At 47.1% G+C, this 24927-nt stretch overlaps 1 protein-coding gene across 5 annotated transcripts in view; it reads left to right on the forward strand.

The window, feature by feature from the left end:
- Positions 1–24927, forward strand: part of LOC138681517 (galectin-8-like) — a 109256-nt gene that overhangs the window by 22176 nt on the left and 62153 nt on the right. For 3 of the 5 annotated variants that reach the window (XM_069769091.1, XM_069769088.1, XM_069769087.1), the window contains exon 2: positions 23852–23910. In XM_069769091.1, coding sequence (XP_069625192.1) covers positions 23872–23910 — 39 coding nt within the window. In that variant the 5' untranslated portion in view covers positions 23852–23871. Of the gene's footprint in view, positions 1–8175; positions 8257–15044; positions 15094–23851; positions 23911–24927 lie in introns of those variants that run through there. The other 2 variants (XM_069769090.1, XM_069769089.1) reach the window with 2 other exon arrangements.

Consider the following 24927-nt stretch of genomic DNA (forward strand, 5'->3'; position numbering starts at 1 on the left):
CGGCTTTCAAGCTGTATAGCGCTGGAATAAATATTAATATATATACATATATGTGTCTACTGACATATATATATATACCTATTCTATGTGTACACATTTATTCTACCTATTCTACTGGAAGCTGTCAGTGTGATTTTACTGTACACCGCACTGAATTGCCGGCTTTTCTCTCTAACAGCGCTGCGTATTTCTCGCAAGTCACACTGCTTGTCTGTGTGTAATCCGTATTTTTCACGCTTCCATAGACTTTCATTGGCGTGTTTCTTGCGCAGTATGGTGACAAACGCAGCATGCTGCGATTTTGTACGGCCGTAGAAAGCCGTATAATACTGATCAGTAAAATACGGCAGATAGGAGCAGAGGCATAGAGAATAATTGTGCCGTATTTTTTGCGAGTTTTACGGACGTAGTTTCTGCGCTCTTACGTCCGTAAAACTCACAAGTGTGAAGCCGGCCTAACAGTTCCCATCAAACACCATATAGCATACATAGCCAGCAACTTGTTTTCGCTAAAAGATTTTTTAAGCCACCACCAGGCAAGGTAGACTCTTTTGGCAGCACCCCACCCTACTCTAACCTATTAAACATTTGTTAAAATATCATGTATTCTTTTTAGGTATATTTTTATTCATGTTTCTTAAGGGAATGCGTCATATACAGTACATTTTTTAACCCCTTCATGACCATGGGATTTTCCGTTTTTCCGTTTTCGTATTTCACTCCTCTCCTTCCCAGAGCCATAACTTTTTTATTTTTCCATCAATATGGTCATGTGAGGGCTTAAACAAGTTGTACTTTTGAATGACATCATTGGTTTTAGCATGTCGGGTACTAGAAAACGGGAAAAAAATTCCAAGTGCAGTGAAACTGCAAAAAAAGTGCAATCCCACACTGGTTTTTTGTTTGGCTTTTTTGCTAGTTTCAATAAATGCTAAAACTGACCTGCCATTATGATTCTCCAGGTCATTACGAGTTCATAGACATCTAACATGACTAGGTTATTTTTTATCTAAGTGGTGAAAAAAATCCATACTTTGCTAAACAAAAAAAAACAAAAAAAAAAACAATTGCGCCATTTTCCGATACCCGTAGCATCTCCATTTTTCATGATCTGGGGTCGGTTGATGGCTTATTTTTTGCGTGCCAAGCTGGCGTTTTTAAATATAACATTTTGGTGCAGATACGTTCTTTTGATCGCCCATTATTGCATTTTAATGCAATGTCGCGGCGACCAAAAAAACGTAATTCTGGCGTTTCAATTTTTTTCTTCTCGCTACGCTGTTTAGCAATCAGGTTAATGCTTTTTTTTTTTATTAATAGACCGGGCGATTCTGAACGCGGCGATACCAAATCTGTGTAGGTTTGATTTTTTTTTTTATTGATTTTTTATTTATTTTGAATGGGGCGAAAGGGGGGTGATTTAAACTTTTATATTTTTTTTTCACATTTTTTTTACTTTTGCCATGCTTCAATAGCCTCCATAGGTGGCTAGAAGCTGGCACCACTTGATCGCCTCTGCTACATAGCAGCGATCATTAGATCGCTGCTATGCAGCAGAAATGCAGGTGTGCTATGAGCGCACAGGGTGGCGCTCACAGCTAGCCGGGATCAGTAACCATAGAGGTCTCAAGGACCTCTATGGTTACTATACAGAAGCATCGCTGACCCCCGATCATGTGACGGGGGTCAGCAATGCGCTCATTTCCGGCCGCATGACCGGAAGCGCCGGTTAAATGCCGCCGTCAGCGTTTGACAGCGGCATTTAACTAGTTAATAGCGGCGGGTGAATCGCGATTTCACCCGCCGCTATTGCGGGCACATGTCAGCTGTTCAAAACAGCTGACATGTCCCAGCTTTGATGCAGGCTCACCGCCGGAGCCCTGCATCAAAGAGGGGGATCTGACCTCGGACGTACTATCCCGTCCGAGGTCAGAAAGGGGTTAAAATGAACAATAATACCATATTCAAGGGACAAATACCGCCATAGCATGACCAGATCCAGGGACGGACTGGGACTGAAATTCAGCCCTGGCATTTGAAATCATACAGGCCCATGGTATCACCATGCCCAAGCACCAGTTGGGGATATATTACTAATGTTACCCTGCCTGGAGGAAATCAAAATTTCCTACACGACCAATATTTCTAATAATACCATTAATATTGCTATATAGGAAGTTAAACAATTATAATATCAACATAGTAACACTGCAATATTACAAACAAATACCAACAAACCATAACCAAATATTACTAGCATATACAATATTGATAATACCACCATATTGATCGTTAAAGGGGCTGAAGGTAAAGTCAATGTAACTTCAGACTTCTGAATTGTCATATCGCACACTGTGAGGATTTTCCGCTGCCGGACACATTCCAACTTATTGTACTCGGCTTTGCTAATTTCACTTGTATTGACTGAAGCTCTGCACGTTTAGTTGGCACGTGACCGCATGTATGTAAATCTCATACTTGCAGTAACATGATTAGTGGTGTAACTACAGTTGGTCCGTGAGTTGCAATTTCACTCGCGCCCTGGAGCCTAGGGGGCCCAAGAAGTCCCTTTGGCCTTTAGAAAAAGATCAATGCTATTACAGACTTGCAATAATTGGGGGCCCCATTAGAGCTTTTGCTTTGGGGCCCATGCTGTTCAATTTACGCCACAGCACATGATCACCAACTCCCAATGCCAGCACTAGAGCCCTGAGTCACATAGTCACTGCAGTGGCCTCTAGCTCCTGCGCAGTATGCTTTGCCCAAATGTGGACAAAGCATAAAATCACTATTGCGCATGCACCCACACTTTCCATTACGTTCTATGCCCCCTTGCATGGCAAGACTTCGGGACAAGAACGTAATGTAAAATGGCGCATGCACAATAATGATTTTTATGCTTTGCCTACTGTTGGGCAAAACATAGTGCGCATGTGCGAGAGGCCACTTCAATGTGCAGGCGCAGGAAAACAACGCCAACGCAGGAAAGAAGAGCGTAGAGAAAGGCAGGAGGTGGGAATAAACGGCAAATAGGCCCCGCCCATCAGACCAGATCGGGGAAATTTCCATATAAAAACGGAGAGATTACAAAGGTATTTTCTCAGCAAAAGTGGGGAATCGGGGGATATGAAAGGTACTGCTGTAATGCAGAGCTCATGGCCAAATGAACCATATTTTTATCTCAAATTGAAAAAAAGAGGTGACACATTCCCTTTAAAAAGCATTTGGTTAGTTGCTGCCCACTGCTCAAGTTTATTTATATATTTTTGAATCCTCTCTTTCTTCACTAGTATTAGCTATCCCTCCTAGCTTTGTGTCATCAGCAAATTTAATCAGTTTACCCTCAATTCCTTCATCGAAATCATTGATAAAGATGTTGAACAATACAGGACCCAGGACAGAACCCTGTAGTACCCCACTTGAGACATTCTTCCAACTGGATGTACAGTTATTAAGACCACTCTGTGGGTCCGATCACTAAGCCAGTTATGAATCCACCTAACAGTTGCCTTTCCCATTCCATACTTAGTCATTTTTTCAATAAGGATTGTGTGAGATACTTTGTCAAATGCTTTGCTGAAGTCAAGATATACTATATCTACAGCACTTCCCTGATCCACCCAGTCAGTGATTCTGTCATAGAAGGAAATTAAGTTAGTCTGACACGACTTATTACAAACCTATGCTGACTCCGTTTAATCACTTCATTCAGTGGCGTAGGAAGGGGGGTGTGGGGGGGGGGGCGGGCCGCCCCGGGCGGCACACTGCAGGGGGCGGGTCACCGGGCCGCGGCCGGCGCTGCAGGAGGAGGGAAAAAAAAAAGAAAGATGTGTGCCCTTTAAATCTTCGGGCGCCCCCCCCCCCGTGCCAGCGCTAATACTCACCTTTCCTGGTTCCTGCGGCTGCACGGTAGCTGCAGCGTCTTCAGCGCCCTCTGACTCTGCGACGTCTCAGGGCAGAGGGTGCGATGACGTCATCACTGCGCGCTCAGCCTCTGTCCTGAGCGTTGCATACCCAGAGAGACGTTGACTGCACCGGACCTGCGCTGGGAACGGGAGAGGTGAGGATTTTACTTTTTTTTTTTTCTTTGTCTGACTCTGTCTGGGGGCAATGCTGGAGACCCTGGGGCAGATTTCTGGACAGACTGGGGCAGATATCTGGACAGACTGGGGCAGATTTCTGGACAGACTGGGGCAGATTTCTGGACAGACTGGGGCAGATTTCTGGACAGACTGGGGCAATGCTGGAGACCCTGGGGCAGATTTCTGGACACTGGGGCAATGCTGGACACTGGGGCAGATTGCTGGACACGCTGGGGCAATGCTGGACTCTGGGGCAGATTGCTGGACACGCTGGGGCAATGCTGGACACTGGGGCAGATTGCTGGACACACTGGGGCAATGCTGGACACACTGGGGGCAATGCTGGACACACTGGGGGCAATGCTGGACACACTGGGGCAATGCTGGAGACCCTGGGGCAGATTGCTGGGCACACTGGGGCAGATTGCTGGACACACTGGGGCAATGCTGGACACTGGGGCAGATTGCTGGACACACTGGGGGCAATGCTGGACACACTGGGGCAATGCTGTAGACCCTGGGGCAGATTGCTGGACACACTGGGGCAATGCTGGACACTGGGGCAGATCGCTGGACACACTGGGGCAATGCTGGAGACCCTGGGGCAGATTTCTGGACACACTGGGGGCAATGCTGGACACACTGGAGGCAATGCTGGACACACTGGGGGCAATGCTGGACACACTGGGGGCAATGCTGGACACACTGGGGGCAATGCTGGACACACTGGGGCAATGCTGGACACACTGGGGCAGATTGCTGGACATACTGGGGCAGATTGCTGGACACACTGGGGGTAATATGCTGGACACACTGGGGCAGATTGCTGGACAACCTGGGGGTAATATGCTGGACACACTGGAGGTAATATGCTGGACACACTGGGGCAGATTGCTGGACAACCTGGGGGTAATATGCTGGACACACTGGGGCAGCTTGCTGGACACACTGGGGCAGATTGCTGGACACACTGTCTGGGGGCAATGCTGGACAAACTGGGACAGATTGCTGGACACTGGGGCAATATGCTGGACATACTGGGGCAGGTTGCTGGAAACACTGGGGGTAATATGCTGGACACACTGGGGGTAATATTCTGGACACACTGGGGCAGATTGCTGGACACACTGGGGCAATGCTGGACACTGGGGCAGATTGCTGGACACACTGGGGGCAATGCTGGACACACTGGGGCAATGCTGTAGACCCTGGGGCAGATTGCTGGACACACTGGGGCAATGCTGGAGACCCTGGGGCAGATTTCTGGACACACTGGGGGCAATGCTGGACACACTGGAGGCAATGCTGGACACACTGGGGGCAATGCTGGACACACTGGGGGCAATGCTGGACACACTGGGGCAATGCTGGACACACTGGGGCAGATTGCTGGACATACTGGGGCAGATTGCTGGACACACTGGGGGTAATATGCTGGACACACTGGGGCAGATTGCTGGACAACCTGGGGGTAATATGCTGGACACACTGGAGGTAATATGCTGGACACACTGGGGCAGATTGCTGGACAACCTGGGGGTAATATGCTGGACACACTGGGGCAGCTTGCTGGACACACTGGGGCAGATTGCTGGACACACTGTCTGGGGGCAATGCTGGACAAACTGGGACAGATTGCTGGACACTGGGGCAATATGCTGGACATACTGGGGCAGGTTGCTGGAAACACTGGGGGTAATATGCTGGACACACTGGGGGTAATATTCTGGACACACTGGGGCAGATTGCTGAACACACTGGGGGCAATGCTGGACACACTGGGGCAATGCTGGACACTGGGGCAGATTGCTGGACACACTCTGGGCAATGCTGGACAATTGGACATACTGCGGCAGATTGCTGGACATACTGGGGCAGATTGCTGGACACACTGTCTGGGGGCAATGCTGGACAAACTGGGACAGATTGCTGGACACTGGGGCAATATGCTGGACATACTGGGGCAGGTTGCTGGAAACACTGGGGGTAATATGCTGGACACACTGGGGGTAATATTCTGGACACACTGGGGCAGATTGCTGGACACACTGGGGCAATGCTGGACACTGGGGCAGATTGCTGGACACACTGGGGGCAATGCTGGACACACTGGGGCAATGCTGTAGACCCTGGGGCAGATTGCTGGACACACTGGGGCAATGCTGGACACTGGGGCAGATCGCTGGACACACTGGGGCAATGCTGGAGACCCTGGGGCAGATTTCTGGACACACTGGGGGCAATGCTGGACACACTGGGGCAGATTGCTGGACAACCTGGGGGTAATATGCTGGACACACTGGAGGTAATATGCTGGACACACTGGGGCAGATTGCTGGACAACCTGGGGGTAATATGCTGGACACACTGGGGCAGCTTGCTGGACACACTGGGGCAGATTGCTGGACACACTGTCTGGGGGCAATGCTGGACAAACTGGGACAGATTGCTGGACACTGGGGCAATATGCTGGACATACTGGGGCAGGTTGCTGGAAACACTGGGGGTAATATGCTGGACACACTGGGGGTAATATTCTGGACACACTGGGGCAGATTGCTGGACACACTGGGGCAATGCTGGACACTGGGGCAGATTGCTGGACACACTGGGGGCAATGCTGGACACACTGGGGCAATGCTGTAGACCCTGGGGCAGATTGCTGGACACACTGGGGCAATGCTGGGCACTGGGGCAGATCGCTGGACACACTGGGGCAATGCTGGAGACCATGGGGCAGATTTCTGGACACACTGGGGGCAATGCTGGACACACTGGAGGCAATGCTGGACACACTGGGGGCAATGCTGGACACACTGGGGGCAATGCTGGACACACTGGGGCAATGCTGGACACACTGGGGCAGATTGCTGGACATACTGGGGCAGATTGCTGGACACACTGGGGGTAATATGCTGGACACACTGGGGCAGATTGCTGGACAACCTGGGGGTAATATGCTGGACACACTGGAGGTAATATGCTGGACACACTGGGGCAGATTGCTGGACAACCTGGGGGTAATATGCTGGACACACTGGGGCAGCTTGCTGGACACACTGGGGCAGATTGCTGGACACACTGTCTGGGGGCAATGCTGGACAAACTGGGACAGATTGCTGGACACTGGGGCAATATGCTGGACATACTGGGGCAGGTTGCTGGAAACACTGGGGGTAATATGCTGGACACACTGGGGGTAATATTCTGGACACACTGGGGCAGATTGCTGAACACACTGGGGGCAATGCTGGACACACTGGGGCAATGCTGGACACTGGGGCAGATTGCTGGACACACTCTGGGCAATGCTGGACAATTGGACATACTGCGGCAGATTGCTGGACATACTGGGGCAGATTGCTGGACATACTGGGGCAGATTGCTGGACACACTGGGGGTAATATGCTGGACACACTGGGGCAGATTGCTGGACACACTGTCTGGGGGCAATGCTGGACACACTGGGGCAGATTGCTGGACACTGGGGCAATATGCTGGACATACTGGGGCAGGTTGCTTTACATACTGGGGCAGGTTGCTGGACACACTGGGGGTAATATGCTGGACACACTGGGGGTAATATGCTGGACACACTAGGAGTAATATGCTGGACACACTGGGGCAGATTGCTGGACACACTGGGGGCAGGACTGGAGGCATGGGCAGAATGTAGATACGGGGCATGATTGGAGACACGGGGCAGAATTAAAGACATGGGGCAGGATTGGATCATGGGGCGAGATGGATACGATGGAAACAGATGGGGCAGGATGGGGAGATCATATGGTGTAGAATGGATACTCATGAGGGCAGGATGCGAGAACATATGGCTGGAGCCAGGAATGAGATAAACGGGGCCAGGGTGGGGAATATTATTACCATAGGGGCTAATTAAGGGATGTTATTACTGCAGTGATGTATTTATTTTATTTTTTGAGTATACTGTTTTAAATGGGGGGCGGTCCTGTTACTGTGTAGAGTGACACTATGTCGCCTTTTTTTCTTCATGTGGTGTAATGTAGAAGTTGTTAAAAATTAAGTAATGTGTTCTGCAAGCGGAGCTCAAGATAACTGTGTTATTTCCTGCAGAAACGAGTGCTGGCTGGGAGAAATGATGGCGGTCTGTGCTGGATGAAAGATGAATGAAGGACTTCATCTAGAGACGTCACTGGTGAGTCAGTGTTACCTATACACTGACACTATACACTATATACTGTTGTGAATTCTGTGGCTGAGTTCACTTCTGTGGTCACAAGTGGTATTGCAGTCTCTGGGCTTCCTCCCTCAGGTGTTTTGGTGAGCTCGTTGGCTGCCTTGCTATTTAGCTCCACCTGAGTCTGTCTTCCTTGCTCCTTGTCAATGTTCCAGTGTTGGATCTGAGCTACTGCATCTTTCCTTGGGCCTGCTGCTCTGCTAGATAAGTGCTTCTAGTTTGTTTTCTGTTTTTTCTGTCCAGCTTGTTATTATCTTTTGCTGGAAGCTCTGAGAAGCAAAGGGGTGCACCGCCGTGCTGTTAGTTCGGCACGGTGGGTCTTTTTGCCCCTTTGCGTGGTTTTCGTTTTAGGGTTTTTTGTAGACTGCATAGTTCTCTTTGCTATCCTCGCTCTGTCTAGAATATCGGGCCTCACTTTGCTGAATCTATTTCATTCCTACGTTTGTCTTTTCATCTTGCTAACAGTCATTATATGTGGGGGCTGCCTATTCCTTTGGGGTATTTCTCTGAGGTAAGTCAGGCTTGTATTTCTATCTTCAGGCTAGTCAGCTCCTCAGGCAGTGCCGAGTTGCATAGGTAGTTGATAGGCGCAATCCACTGCTGCTTCCAGTTGTGTGAGGATAGATCAGGTACTGCAGTCTACAGAGATTCCACGTCTCAGAGCTCGTTCTATTGTTTTGGGTTATTGCCAGATCTCTGTATGTGCGCTGATTACTGCACGCTGTGTTGCCTGATTGCCAGCCATAACAGTACAAGGAGCCATTCAATGATTTCCAATAGAGGGAAAAAAGAAATCCTGACATCATTTTTTTTTCTTAGCTCTGTCTTCAGTCTTTTTTTTCCCCTAGACATTAGAGTGCTTCAGGACACAGCTGTGGACATGGATATTCAGGCTCTGTGCTCCTCAATGGATAATCTCGTTGTAAATGTACAAAAGATTCAAGATACTATTGATCAGAAATCGATGCTAGAACCAAGAATTCCGATTCCTGATTTGTTTTTTGGTGACAGAACTAAGTTCCTGAGCTTCAGAAATAATTGTAAGCTATTTTTGGCCTTGAAACCTCATTCTTCTGGTAATCCTATTCAACAGGTTTTGATTATTATTTCTTTTTTGCGCGGCGACCCACAGGACTGGGCGTTTTCTCTTGCACCAGGAGATTCTGCATTGAGTAATGTTGATGCATTTTTCCAGGCGCTGGGATTGCTTTACGATGAGCCTAATTCAGTGGATCAAGCTGAGAAAAATCTGCTGGCTTTATGCCAGGGTCAGGATGATGTAGAAGTATATTGTCAGAAATTTAGAAAATGGTCAGTACTCACTCTGTGGAATGAATCTGCACTAGCGGCTTTGTTCAGAAAGGGTCTCTCTGAAGCTCTTAAGGATGTAATGGTGGGATTTCCTATGCCTGCTGGTTTGAATGAGTCTATGTCCTTGGCCATTCAGATCGGTCGTCGCTTGCGCGAGCGTAAATCTGTGCACCATCTGGCGGTATTGTCTGAGAGTAAGCCTGAGCCTATGCAGTGCGACAGGACTATGACTAAAGTAGAACGGCACGAACACAGACGTCTGAACAGACTGTGTTTCTATTGTGGTGATTCTACTCATGCTATTTCTAATTGTCCTAAACGCACTAGGCGGTTCGATAGCTCTGCCGTTATTGGTACTGTACAGTCCAAATTCCTTTTGTCCATTACCTTAATGTGCTCTTTGTCATCATATTCTGTCATGGCGTTTGTGGATTCAGGCGCTGCCCTGAATCTGATGGATTTGGATTATGCTAAACGTTGTGGATTTTTCTTGGAGCCTTTGCGGTGTCCTATTCCGTTGAGAGGAATTGATGCTACACCTCTGGCCAAGAATAAGCCTCAGTACTGGGCCCAGCTGACCATGTGCATGGCTCCTGCACATCAGGAAGTTATTCGCTTTTTGGTACTGCATAATTTGCATGATGTGGTCGTGTTGGGGTTGCCATGGCTACAAACCCATAATCCAGTATTGGATTGGAACTCTATGTCGGTAACCAGCTGGGGTTGTCAGGGAGTACATGGTGATGTTCCATTTTTGTCTATTTCGTCATCCATTCCTTCTGACATCCCAGAGTTCTTGTCGGACTTTCAGGATGTATTTGAAGAGTCCAAGTCTGATGCCCTTCCTCCGCATAGGAATTGTGATTGTGCTATCGATTTGATTCCTGGTAGTAAATTCCCTAAGGGTCGTTTATTTAATTTGTCCGTACCTGAACACACCGCTATGCGCAGTTATGTGAAGGAGTCCCTGGAGAAGGGACATATTCGCCCATCGTCGTCACCATTGGGAGCAGGGTTCTTTTTTGTAGCCAAGAAGGATGGTTCGCTAAGACCGTGTATTGATTACCGCCTTCTTAATAAGATCACTGTTAAGTTTCAGTATCCCTTGCCATTGATTTCTGACTTGTTTGCTCGGATTAAGGGGGCTAGTTGGTTTACTAAGATTGATCTTCGTGGTGCGTATAATCTGGTGAGAATCAGGCAGGGAGATGAATGGAAAACGGCATTTAATACGCCCGAGGGTCATTTTGAGTATCTGGTGATGCCGTTCGGACTTGCCAATGCTCCATCTGTTTTTCAGTCTTTTATGCATGACATTTTCCGTGAGTATCTGGATAAATTCTTGATTGTTTACTTGGATGACATTTTGATCTTCTCAGATGATTGGGAGTCTCATGTGAAGCAAGTCAGAATGGTTTTCCAGGTACTGCGTGCTAATTCCTTGTTCGTGAAGGGATCAAAGTGTCTCTTCGGTGTGCAGAAAGTTTCATTTTTGGGGTTCATCTTTTCCCCTTCTACTATCGAGATGGATCCGGTTAAGGTTCAGGCCATCCAGGATTGGACTCAGCCGACATCTCTAAAAAGTTTGCAGAAATTCCTGGGCTTTGCTAATTTTTATCGTCGCTTCATCTGTAATTTTTCTAGCATTGCCAGACCATTGACCGATTTGACCAAGAAGGGTGCTGATTTGGTTAATTGGTCTTCTGCTGCCGTGGAAGCTTTTCAGGAGTTGAAGCGTCGTTTTTGCTGTGCCCCTGTGTTGTGTCAACCTGATGTTTCTCTTCCGTTCCAGGTCGAGGTTGATGCTTCTGAGATTGGTGCAGGGGCGGTTTTGTCACAGAGAGGTTCTGGTTGCTCAGTGTTCAAACCATGTGCTTTCTTTTCCAGGAAATTTTCTGCTGCTGAGCGTAATTATGATGTGGGCAACCGAGAGTTGCTGGCCATGAAGTGGGCATTCGAGGAGTGGCGTCATTGGCTTGAGGGTGCTAAGCATCGCGTGGTGGTTTTGACTGATCATAAGAACCTTACTTATCTTGAGTCTGCCAAGCGCTTGAATCCTAGACAGGCCCGTTGGTCGTTATTTTTTGCTCGTTTTGATTTTGTGATTTCATACCTTCCGGGCTCTAAAAATGTGAAGGCGGATGCTCTGTCTAGGAGTTTTGTGCCCGACTCTCCGGGGTTATCTGAGCCGGCGAGTATCCTCAAGGAAGGAGTCATTGTGTCTGCCATCTCCCCTGATTTGCGGAGAGTGTTGCAGAAATTTCAGGCTAATAAACCTGATCGTTGTCCGGCCGAGAAACTGTTCGTCCCTGATAGGTGGACTAGTAAAGTTATCTCTGAACTTCATTGTTCGGTGCTGGCCGGTCATCCAGGAATCTTTGGTACCAGGGAGTTGGTTGCTAGATCCTTCTGGTGGCCATCTCTGTCACGGGATGTGCGTGCTTTTGTGCAGTCCTGTGGAATTTGTGCTAGGGCTAAGCCCTGCTGTTCACGTGCCAGTGGGTTGCTTTTGCCCTTGCCGGTCCCGAAGAGGCCTTGGACACATATTTCGATGGATTTCATTTCTGACCTTCCCGTTTCTCAAAAGATGTCTGTCATTTGGGTGGTCTGTGATCGCTTTTCTAAAATGGTCCATCTGGTGCCCTTGGTTAAATTGCCTTCCTCCTCTGATTTGGTGCCTTTGTTCTTCCAGCATGTGGTTCGTTTACATGGCATTCCTGAGAATATTGTTTCTGACAGAGGTTCCCAGTTTGTCTCGAGGTTCTGGCGAGCCTTTTGTGGTAGGATGGGCATTGACCTATCTTTTTCCTCGGCCTTCCATCCTCAGACTAATGGCCAGACCGAACGAACCAATCAGACCTTGGAAACATATCTGAGATGTTTTGTTTCCGCTGACCAGGATGATTGGGTGTCATTTTTGCCGTTGGCTGAGTTCGCCCTTAATAATCGGGCCAGCTCGGCTACCTTGGTCTCTCCATTTTTCTGCAATTCTGGGTTCCATCCTCGTTTCTCTTCAGGACAGGTTGAGTCTTCGGACTGTCCTGGTGTGGATTATGTGGTGGACAGGTTGCAGCAGATCTGGACTCAGGTAGTGGACAATTTGACCTTGTCCCAGGAGAAGGCTCAGCTTTTCGCTAATCGCAGACGCCGTGTGGGACCCCGACTTCGTGTTGGGGATCTGGTTTGGTTATCTTCTCGTCATATACCTATGAAGGTTTCCTCTCCTAAATTTAAACCTCGTTTTATTGGTCCGTATAGGATTTCTGAGATTCTCAATCCGGTGTCTTTTCGTCTGACCCTCCCAGACTCCTTTTCCATACATAATGTATTCCATAGGTCGTTGTTGAGGAGATACGTGGCACCTATGGTTCCATCTGTGGAGCCTCCTGCCCCTGTTTTGGTGGAGGGGGAATTGGAGTATATTATGGAGAAGATTTTGGATTCTCGTGTCTCTAGACGGAAACTCCAGTATCTGGTCAAATGGAAGGGTTATGCTCAGGAAGATAATTCCTGGGTTTTTGCCTCTGATGTCCATGCCCCAGATCTTGTTCGTGCCTTTCATGTGGCTCATCCTGGTCGGCCTGGGGGTTCTGGTGAGGGTTCGGTGACCCCTCCTCAAGGGGGGGGTACTGTTGTGAATTCTGTGGCTGAGTTCACTTCTGTGGTCACAAGTGGTATTGCAGTCTCTGGGCTTCCTCCCTCAGGTGTTTTGGTGAGCTCGTTGGCTGCCTTGCTATTTAGCTCCACCTGAGTCTGTCTTCCTTGCTCCTTGTCAATGTTCCAGTGTTGGATCTGAGCTACTGCATCTTTCCTTGGGCCTGCTGCTCTGCTAGATAAGTGCTTCTAGTTTGTTTTCTGTTTTTTCTGTCCAGCTTGTTATTATCTTTTGCTGGAAGCTCTGAGAAGCAAAGGGGTGCACCGCCGTGCTGTTAGTTCGGCACGGTGGGTCTTTTTGCCCCTTTGCGTGGTTTTCGTTTTAGGGTTTTTTGTAGACTGCATAGTTCTCTTTGCTATCCTCGCTCTGTCTAGAATATCGGGCCTCACTTTGCTGAATCTATTTCATTCCTACGTTTGTCTTTTCATCTTGCTAACAGTCATTATATGTGGGGGCTGCCTATTCCTTTGGGGTATTTCTCTGAGGTAAGTCAGGCTTGTATTTCTATCTTCAGGCTAGTCAGCTCCTCAGGCAGTGCCGAGTTGCATAGGTAGTTGATAGGCGCAATCCACTGCTGCTTCCAGTTGTGTGAGGATAGATCAGGTACTGCAGTCTACAGAGATTCCACGTCTCAGAGCTCGTTCTATTGTTTTGGGTTATTGCCAGATCTCTGTATGTGCGCTGATTACTGCACGCTGTGTTGCCTGATTGCCAGCCATAACAATATACTATATACAGCGGTCCTGTGTACAATGTCACCAGTGATCACTGTATTACCTATACATTATATACAGAGCTCCTGTGTATAATACCACCAGCGATCTCTGTATTACCTCTACACAGACACTGCATACAAAGTACAGATCTCCTGTGAATACTGGCACTTATGGTGATAGTATTGTGTTTTTTTTTCCCTTTATTACTGATCAGTATTGTAGTATTCAGTCACTATGTGGTGGTAATATGTGGTCTGGAAATGGTGTTGTGGTATTTGTCCCTTGTATGTGCTATCTGGTCACCAAGTGGTGGTAATATGTGATCTGGTCATGGTGAGGCGGTGTTTGTCCCTTGTATATAGTATTATTCGGTCACTATGTGGTCTGGTCATGGTGTGGTGGTGTTTCTTCCTGTATGTGATATTATTGGTCTTGGTATAGTGGATAGTGTTGTGTATGGCGGTCATTTGTTCTCTCTGATATTAATTAATTAAAAGTCACAGGTTTGGCATGTGGGGGTGACACCATTAGGCCCAGTTTAAGTTCTACAAAACAGGAAAACTATTTTTGGTAAACTTTGTGTGTATTGTACGGGGGGCGCCAAACTCGGGAGCAGCCCCGGGCGGCAAAAGCTCTAGCTACACCTCTGATATTACTAAAAGAGCTACGGACTCCAGTGTGTGTAATAGCCACACGATGCCGTACCCCACAAAAGTTCCCGTGAAGTCCATAGATTACATTTCGATTCCCCAAACAATAACGTGACCACAGACAGGCCGTGGACTTGTCAGTTTTAGTTTTTATCGCAAGACTGTAACACCCTGTGTCCGCTTCCTAGCCGCCATTTTTTCGGCGCTCGTCCTATTCAAAGACTTGTAATTGGTCTTCAGAACAATGGCCACTTACTGATATTCCGTCCTCGGAAGTGGAGACGAGTTTCTTCAGAACAGAGGACAGCAGCCAGTAGTTTCTATGAACCATAGGAAAAAAAATAATTCTATAGTGCAGAGCAAATAGATGCTGGGCAGAGTGTGTTCAGTAGGCGGTGCACGATCCTCCCTCTAGTGACTGCAGCTGGACAAGGAAGCTCCGACCGACACGGTGAAGACTGGGGTCAGTATTTGTCATGTGACGTGTGTGTCTGATGGTCCTGGAGAGTTGTCTGTGGATGTGACATTGCTCCTTATATGTAGCACTACTTAATGAGGGGCGACCGCACTTTTCTGTGACGCCCCTCACAGAAGGTTCTATTGTAAAGAGTTATTCTCATCTTTTTTATCTTATTTGCAGCTAGTTGCTAAGGTTACCAGCCACCACAGCAGGCTACAAACATAGGGTTTGTTTTTTAGGGATGGGGGAGGGGTGGTCCCTATTTTTATTTTTGGCCAAAAGACACGTGAAAATAATGGTACTGCTGCCAAAAGTTTTTGCATTAATTCATTCAGAAACTCGGGCGCTGGCGGGAATGATTCTACAGGCTGCTGTTCACACTGTGGCTGCCGGCGGACGTTGGTAACACCGTGACATTACTGACCAGTTGCTAGGAGACGGATGGGAATTCCCCTTTTGGGACTTTTTTATTATTAATTTAGCGTACGTAAAAAAAACCAGAAGGCACATGGTTTGTAGAAATCGACCACCACCTGGATGAAAAATTGTTGTGGCAAAATGGACTCACTAGCTGGATCGCTGCAGTTCAACCTCATAAAGAGAACTTGTCATGTCCCCAATCGCTGTTAGAGCTCATTCAGACATCTTATTTTCGCGTGGTTATACACGGGGCCATACACACATCCGGGAGAGGCTGCCGGGAGCAATAAAGTTTCCTCCTGGTAGCTAGGATATCAGTGCGGCGGCCGCAGCTTTATAGCGCTATTGACCTGCAGCTAAATCCTATAAGTGCAGATTAATAGCGTTTTGAGACATGACACGTTCCCTTTAAATGCTGCTGACGATTTTTACCAACGGCATTTACGTCACACGGTTCCGGTTTGCACATCCACTGTGACATTATAGACCCTGATAGGTTGCCACGGACCTCCTGAAGATTCCAATCCCATCATCTTGGTGTGCCTGTGAAGCTGACCCACAGGCTGGGCTTCATATGAGACTGGTTTTCACTATATACTACAATATTGAAGTATTTCAGTATATAGTACAAGAGAAAAATCATAGTGTTTAGTAAAAAAAAAAAAAGTTATTAAAATTGACCCTTTTCCCTAGTTAAACATCAAGAGATAAAAATCAACTATAAAAATAATATGTATACAGTGTCTCCATATAACCAGATGTTTGCTAATGAAGGTTTTTTACTTCCTTTACTTACCGTATATACTCGAGTATAAGCCGAGATTTTCAGCCCAAAATTTTGGGCTGAAAGTGCCCCTCTCGGCTTATACTCGAGTCACGGTAGCGGTGGGGTCGGCGGGTGAGGGGGTGAGGGCGCTGAGGCATACTTGCCTGCTTCCAGTGATCCTGACGCTCCCTCTGCCGTCCCACGGTCTTCTGTGCTGCAGCTTCTTCCCCTCTTCAGCAGTCACGTGGGACCGCTCATTAGAAAAATGAATAGGCGGTTCCACCTCCCATAGGGGTGGAGCCGCGTATTCATTTCTCTAATCAGCGGTGCCGGTGACCGCTGATAGAGAAAGAGGCTGCGGCACCGAAGACAGCTGTGACAGGCAGAGGGAGCGTCATGATCGCTGGGACTAGGTAAGTATGTAATATTCACCTGTCCGCGTTCCAGCCGCCGGGCGCCGCTCCATCTTCCTGGCGTCTCTCCTCTCTGACTGTTCAGGACAGAGGGCGCGATGACGCATATAGTGTGCGCGGCGCCCTCTGCCTGATCAGTCAGTGCGCAGAGACGCCGGGACGAGACGCTGGGAGCTGCAAGCAAGAGAGGTGAGTATGGCATTTTTTTTTTTTATTGCAGCAGCAGCAATGGCAGAGCTTTCTATGGCACAGCTATGGGGCAGTACTGAACAGCACACAGCAGTATATGGCAGCTATGGGGCAGTACTGAACGGCACACAGCACTATATGGCAGCTATGGGGCAGTACTGAACGGCACACAGCACTATATGGCAGCTATGGGGCAGTACTGAACGGCACACAGCACTATATGGCAGCTATGGGGCAGTACTGAATGGCACACAGCACTATATGGCAGCTATGGGGCAGTACTGAATGGCACACAGCACTATATGGCAGCTATGGGGCAGTACTGAACGGCACACAGCACTATATGGCAGCTATGGGGCAGTACTGAACGGCACACAGCACTATATGGCAGCTATGGGGCAGTACTGAACGGCACACAGCACTATATGGCAGCTATGGGGCAGTACTGAACGGTGCAGAGCACTATATGGCAGAGCTTTCTATGGCACATCTATGGGGCAATAATGAACAGTATGGAGCATTATATATGGCACAGCTTTATATGGAGCATCTTATGGGGCAATAATGAACGGTATAGAGCATCTATTTTTATTTTTGAAATTTACCAGTAGCTGCTGCATTTCCTACCCTAGGCTTATACTCGAGTCAATAAGTTTTCCCAGTTTTTTGTGGCAAAATTAGGGGGGTCGGCTTATACTCGGGTCGGCTTATACTCGAGTATATACGGTACCTTTTTTGTGACCACCATGTTTGGTGTTTATCCTCTGGTCTATTGAAATGAAACCAGTAACCAAAAAAACTAAATCTGTTTCAAACTGATGAAAAACTGCTGCACTTTATAGTAACTGATTCTTGCACATTGACTTCAGTGATTTATCAAACGGATCCAGCATCAATCAATTAATCTGTCTGACTGAAAAAACTGATTGCTACTGGATCCGTTTATTAAATCATTGACTTCAATGTGAATTTATGAAATCATTGACTTCATTGTGAATGGTTCAGTTTTTTTCATGCATAAGTTTTCGATCAGTTTGTAACTGATGCAGTTTTTTTGCTTCAAACATATGATTACTGGACATGTGACCAAAACCTAAGGGTGTATTCACGCATCCATGTGAAATGTCTGAGTACTATTTGTTTGTTCGTTTGTTTTTTTTCATGACAGCACGTGGACCCAGAGATTCTCACAGATCCATTCACACAACCGTGAAAATCATGTATCCAAAAAGATGTTGAGGATCAGAATATGACATACTCAGCGGATATGTGTTTTGTCTGATAAACACAGTCACATGGATGTGTGAATGCACCCTTAGAGTTCTTTCACATTGCGCTTTTCTCCACGTTTGTGGGTCCAATTGGGGCTTGCATCCGAACCCCCCACCCCCCCGGGAAAACGGGATTCGGACGTATGCGCCGACGGAGCCATAGACTATAATGATGCCAGCAGAGCGAACGTGTGCTGTGGTATGCATCATACATCGAATGAGGCACGTTTCAGCGCAGGTAACGCCTCTGCCGGCACCATTATGGTTTATGACCCCATAATAACATACGTCCGAATCCCATTGCAAGCCCTCCCAGAATAAAAGAGCAAAGTGAAGCACCCTTGGAGCAGTTGTGCATCTAAGGCTGGAGTCACACACAACATATAAAAAATCAGTCCTTTTTATACGGGCGAGAATCTAATAAATGTTCCCTGAACAGTGATCCGTATGTCATCCGTGTGCTGTGGTATGCATCATACATCGAATGAGGCACGTTTCAGCGCAGGTAACGCCTCTGCCGGCACCATTATGGTTTATGACCCCATAATAACATACGTCCGAATCCCATTGCAAGCCCTCCCAGAATAAAAGAGCAAAGTGAAGCACCCTTGGAGCAGTTGTGCATCTAAGGCTGGAGTCACACACAACATATAAAAAATCAGTCCTTTTTATACGGGCGAGAATCTAATAAATGTTCCCTGAACAGTGATCCGTATGTCATCCGTGTGCAGTGCGAGAATGCGATTTTCTCACATGTAAGCATCCGTGTGACATCCGTATTCAATTGTCGGGTTCTGTAAAATAATTACCGAACCCGACAGGATATGAGACATGGTTTACATGCAGTAAACCATTGCATATCCGTTATATTTTTATATGTCCCTCAATAATAATGTTTGTAGAGTGTGTGTGTAAAATTTTGGAGCTGTAGGTGTTAAATTAAAGGATTAATTCACGGAAAAAACTGGCATGGACTCCCGCTCAATTTTCTCCGCCAGAGAGGGAAAGACAGTGACTGAGAGCAGATATTAATAGCCTAGAGAGGGACCATGGTTATTGACCCCCACCCCCCCCCGGCTAAAAAAATCTGCCCCCAGCCACCCCAGAAAAGGTGCCTATTCCGGCACTTGGCCTCTCTCTTCCCAATGCCCAGTAGCGGTGGCATATGGGGTAGTAAAGGGTTAATGTCACCCTGCTATTGTAAGGTGATATTAAGCCCGGTTATAAAATGGAGAGCTGTCAATAAGACACCTATCCTTTATTAATCCAATAGTCTGAAAGGGTTAAAAATACACACACACATTAAGAATAAAGTCTTTTAATGAAATAATTAAACACACAGGTTTAACATCTTTATTACACTCTCAATCCAAGCGAAGCCCTCGTTCTCTGTAAAAAAAAAAAAAAAAAAAGCACCAATATCCCATACCTGTCCGCTGTACAATCAAGTCCCACGCTGCAGTCCATCTCAAGGGGTTAAATAGTTTACAACCGGGAGCGGCGCTAATGCTACCAGCCGGGCTGTAAACCACTGTGTAATGAATGAAAAGTTGCCTGCGCAGCCTCCCCACCTGACCGGACATGAACTCTGTAGCGTGGGAAAGTTTCTGAACATTTTCTCACGCTGTCAAGTTCACCTCAGAAATAAACATTTGAAATCGATCGACTCTGTAATGACTATCTACTATATAATTGTCTAAGGGTCACTTCCGTCTTTCTGTCTGTCTGTCCTTCTGTCTGTCACAGATGTTCATCTGTCGCTTCCTCTGTCTGTCATGGAAATCCAAGTCTCTGATTGGTCACGGCAAAACAGCCACGACCAATCAGCGACGGGCACAGTCCGGCGGCAACATGTCCGCTCCTTCCTCCCAGCAGTCAGTGCCCCCTCCATACTCTCCTCCAGTCAGCGCTCACACAGTGTTAATGGCAGCGCTAACCGACCGCGCTATGCCGCGGTGTAGCGCCCTCGGTTAACGCTGCTATTAATCCTGTGTGACCAACATTTTACTATTGATGCTGCCTATGCGGCATCAATAGTAAAAAGAGCCTTTCCTGCTCGCGACGCTTCGGTAACCGGTCCATGTGCGATCTCGCAAGATGATGACGTAGCGGTCTCGCGAGACCGCTACGTCATCTCGCGAGACCGCAATGCACTCTTGATACCGGAGCGCGCGAGGAGCGTCGGTAACCGCTTCGCTTGGATCCAGGGACTCCGGAAGGTGAGTATATAACTATTTCTTATTTTTATTCTTTTTTTAACAGGGATATGATGCCCACATTGCTATATACTACGTGGGCTGTGCAAAATACTACATGGGCTGTGCAAAATACTACATGGGCTGTGCTATATTCTACGTGGGCTGTGCAATATACTACGTGACTGGTCAATATACTACGTGGGCTGGGCAATATACTACGTGGGCTGGGCAATATACTACGTGGGCTGTGCAATATACTACATGGGCTGTGCAATATACTACATGGGTTGTGCAATATACTACATGGGCTGTGCTATATTCTACGTGGGCTCTGCAATATACTACGTGACTGGGCAACGTGGCTGGGCAATATACTACCTGACTGGGCAATATACTACGTGGCTGGTCAATATACTACATACTACGTGGCTGGGCAATATACTACGTGGCTGGGCAATATACTACGTGACTGGGCAATATACTACGTGGCTGGGCAATATACTACGTTGCTGGGCAATATACTACGTGGCTGGGCAATATACTACGTGACTGGGCAATATACTACGTGACTGGGCAATATACTACATAACTGGGCAATATACTACGTGGCTGGGCAATATACTACGTGGCTGGGCAATATACTACGTGGCTGGGCAATATACTACGTGGACATGCATATTCTAGAATACCCGATGCGTTACAATCGGGCCACCATCTAGTATAATATATGAGTTTCATTTTTTGTATTGAAGAACTGAAATTAACGTTTTGATGATACTCTTAATTTTGTGAGAAGCACCTGTATATATGTACAAAGTACACACAGTAAAGAATGGGGAAACCTTGAGGTCCCAGATTTGAATCCAACTGAATTGACATCTGTGGGAAGATTGACACTTCATTATTCTGTGAATTTCCCATGAACCTTCCCACAAAGCAGACCGGGACAAAATGTAGGCTGCGTCAGGCACGATGACGTCACTACATTGCACCTGCTGTGCAGAACCTCTGTCTCCACATTGCATAGAACGAAACAGTGAATCGGGGGACAGGGTTAGGTGAATAGCTTTATTTTTATATTATATATATATATATATATATATATTTGGTCAGGCAGCATTTGGGAGAAACTGTGCCATCATGCTGTGTGTGGCAGGCTGTGGGGTCCATTATACTATGTGTGGGGGGGCTATTGGATCTATCATACTTTGGGGGGGGTTGTTTAGTCCAGCATATTGTGTGTGAGGGGAGCTGGTGATTAAGGTGAATAGTACGATTTATAAATATAAGTAAATTGTATGGTTTTGATTATCTGCTACTGATAAGAACACATTACAATAAGCCGTATCGTAACATGTATTAGCAGTAGCAGCTGGTAAACCGCCTTAAAAGGGTTTTCTTGGACTATTTTATTATTTTAGTATGGGCCTAATAACTAACAGGCAGGTTGTTGCTAACTATCTGCCTGTTCTACCCATGCTGGCTCAGTGCAGGCATGGACCACTCCTGCCATCAATTCTGCTGCTTTACATCAACAGACCAGCTCTTCTTCTTCGAGGCGGCTTTATCAATGGGGCATGACTCCTGGCATCATGCTGATTGACAGCCGGCTCCCCACAGTTAGGCAGCGTGGAGCCGGCTATCAGTCAGCATGACATTGGCAGTCACGTCTTGTTGATAGAGCAAAGATGTCAGCAGAAGTCGCAGAATCGCCGACAGGAGCAGTCTGTGACCACTCTGAGCTGGCAGACATCGGCGAGGGGAGTGCTCTGCCAGTTCAGATTAGTTCTTAGGCCCATAGTAAATAAAAAAAAATTAGTCCCAAATACCCCTATAATTCTCCTCAATGCCTGTTGCATGGTATTGCAATCATCATATTATGTAGCTCTGTGTACTTAAAGGGAACCTGTCACCCCCAAAATTGCGGGTGAGGTAAGCACACCGGCATCAGGGGCTTATCTACAGCATTCTGGAATGCTGTAGATAAGCCCCTGATGTATCCTGAAAGATGAGAAAAACAGGTTATATTATACTCACTCAGGGGCGGTCCCGCTGTTGGTCCGGGTCCGGCACCTCCCATCTTCATCAGATGACGTCTTCTTCTTGTCTTCACGCTGCGGCTCTTGCGCAGGTGTACTTTATCTCCCTGTTGAGGGCAGAGCAAAGTACTGCAGTGCGCAGGTGCTGGGCCTCTCTGACCTTTCCCGGCGCCTGCGTACTGCAGTACTTTGCTCTGCCCTCAACAGGAGAGACAAAGTACGCCTGTGCCAGAGCCACAGCGTGAAGACCAGAATAGGACCTCATCTGATGAAGATGAGAGGCGCTGGAGCGGACCAAGAGCGGGACCGCCCCTGGGTGAGTATAATCGAACGTCTTTTTCTCATCTTTCAGGATACATCGGGGGCTTATCTACAGCATACATGAATGCTGTAGAAAAGCCCCTGATGCCGGTGGGCTTACCTCACCCGCGATTTTGGGAGTGACAGGTTCCCTTTAACAACTACTCATTTTGCCCTTGTACCCAGTTAATTCTTCTCTTTTCCATTAGGTCTATGACATCATGTGTTTAATAACTGACTGAATCTTTCTAAGCGCTATGTAGAAACAGTAAGCAAATTTTCCCTGCATGACTCATGAGTCACTGCATAAGTCCTTGGCAGGGGAGGAGCGGGGCAGCTGGGTCAGAAGTTGAAGAGGGGAATGATAAATGCAGGGACAAAAGACTTCTAGATAGAGCAGAGAAAAGGGTATAATTAACTGTGTAGAAAATGAGTAATTGTAAGTGCACAGTGCTGTATAATATGATGACTGCAATATATTAAAGGGAACCTGTCACCCCCAAAATCAAAGATGAGCTAAGCCCACCAGCATCAGGGGCTTATCTACAGCATTCTGGAATGCTGTAGATAAGGTCCAGATGTATCCTGAAAGATGAGAAAAAGAGATTAAATTATACTCACCCAGGGGCGGTCCCGCTGCGCTCCGGTCCAATGGGTGTTGCGGTCCAGTGTGGGGCCTCCCATCTGCTTGCGATGACGTCCTCTTCTTGTCTTCACGCTGCGGCACCGGGAAAGGTCAGAGAGGCCCAGCGCCTGCGCACTGCAGCACAAAGTACGCCGGAGCCGCAGCATAAATACAAGAAGAGGACGTCATCGTAAGAAGATGGGAGGCCCCGGACCGGACCGTGACACCCATCGGACCGGGACCGCCCCTGGGTGAGTATAATCTAACCTCTTTTTCTCATCTTTCAGAATACATCAGGGGCTTATCTACAGCATTACAGAATGCTGTAGATAAGCCCCTGATGCTGATGGGCTTAGCTCACCTTCGATTTTGGGGGTGACAGGTTCCCTTTAAGAGGATACAAACTTTTATGGCAGGAGTACTTCTTTAATTGCTAACCCTTACCCAAGAGATGGGGAAGGAATGAAAAAGAATTGGTGATTAATTGTTAAAATATGTTATATTATTTCAAATATATTGTTATTTTTTCCCCTTTTTTAGTTCGTATTAATAAGGAAGACATGTCTGGTAATAGACTTCATCAAGCCATCTTTGATCCGGTAAATAACAGCTTTTAATACCACACATGCACATCTGTTATGTAGCCATCCCTGCTACGTTTAAGGGGAAATGTCATTGTAATAATCCTTTCTGAACTTTAGGAGGCTGATCATCTTGTGTCTTGCTTTCAAAAACCTTAGTGATCAGTTTTTATTGCTAGGGAAGTGGTATTTAACCATATCCAGTTCCTCTGAACTGACTGCCGCATAGGAAATATATAATCACTTGGCATATATGGTTGGGGTTGACCCTTTCATTTGTTACCCACATAGGGCTTAAATGGAATCTATCACGCTGTATAGGGCTATTTACCTGCAGTAATAGGGCTAATCTGTAGGTACGTGTTACAAAAGTGCCCAGACTTAAAGAGGTGGTACACTACAATGTATAATGCGCACATCGAATTAAACCTTTCAGATAAGTCATTTTGCAAATACCTTATGTTGACACATTTGCCTCTGACCAGTGCTATCGCTGCTCGCTTAGTCCCTGCTGCAGCCGCCGCTGAAATCCGGTGATGTCATGTCAACTTGCAGATTCTGGTAGTTGACCTTACATCACTGAGGCGTGACCTAGTCTCACGCAGACTCCCACAATTCCCCCTGATTGACTGGGCTGTGGGCAGTGTTTCACCGCACCTCACAGCACAGTATCCAGCACTGGGCTGTGACATGTAGTGAAACACCACCCACAGCCCAGTCAATCAGGGAAGTGCGTGAGACTGGGTCATGCCGTGGTGATGCAAGGTCAACTACCAGTGTCCGGAAGTTGACGTTACATCACTGGATGCCAGCTGCAGCAGGGGGTAGCGTGATCAGGACTGAGCGAGCAGTGATAGAATGTTTTAAGGCATTTTTATTACTTACTGCAAAGTCAAAAGTTTGCATACATTTCATTAGTATTTGGTACCATTGCCCTTAAACTGAATGACTTGGGTCAAACATTTGGGATATCCTTCCACAAGCTTCTCACAATAGTTGGTCAGAATTTAGGCCCATTCCTCCTGACAAAACTGG

Source organism: Ranitomeya imitator, chromosome 5 (genome assembly GCF_032444005.1).
Source record: "Ranitomeya imitator isolate aRanImi1 chromosome 5, aRanImi1.pri, whole genome shotgun sequence".
NCBI lineage: Eukaryota > Metazoa > Chordata > Amphibia > Anura > Dendrobatidae > Ranitomeya > Ranitomeya imitator.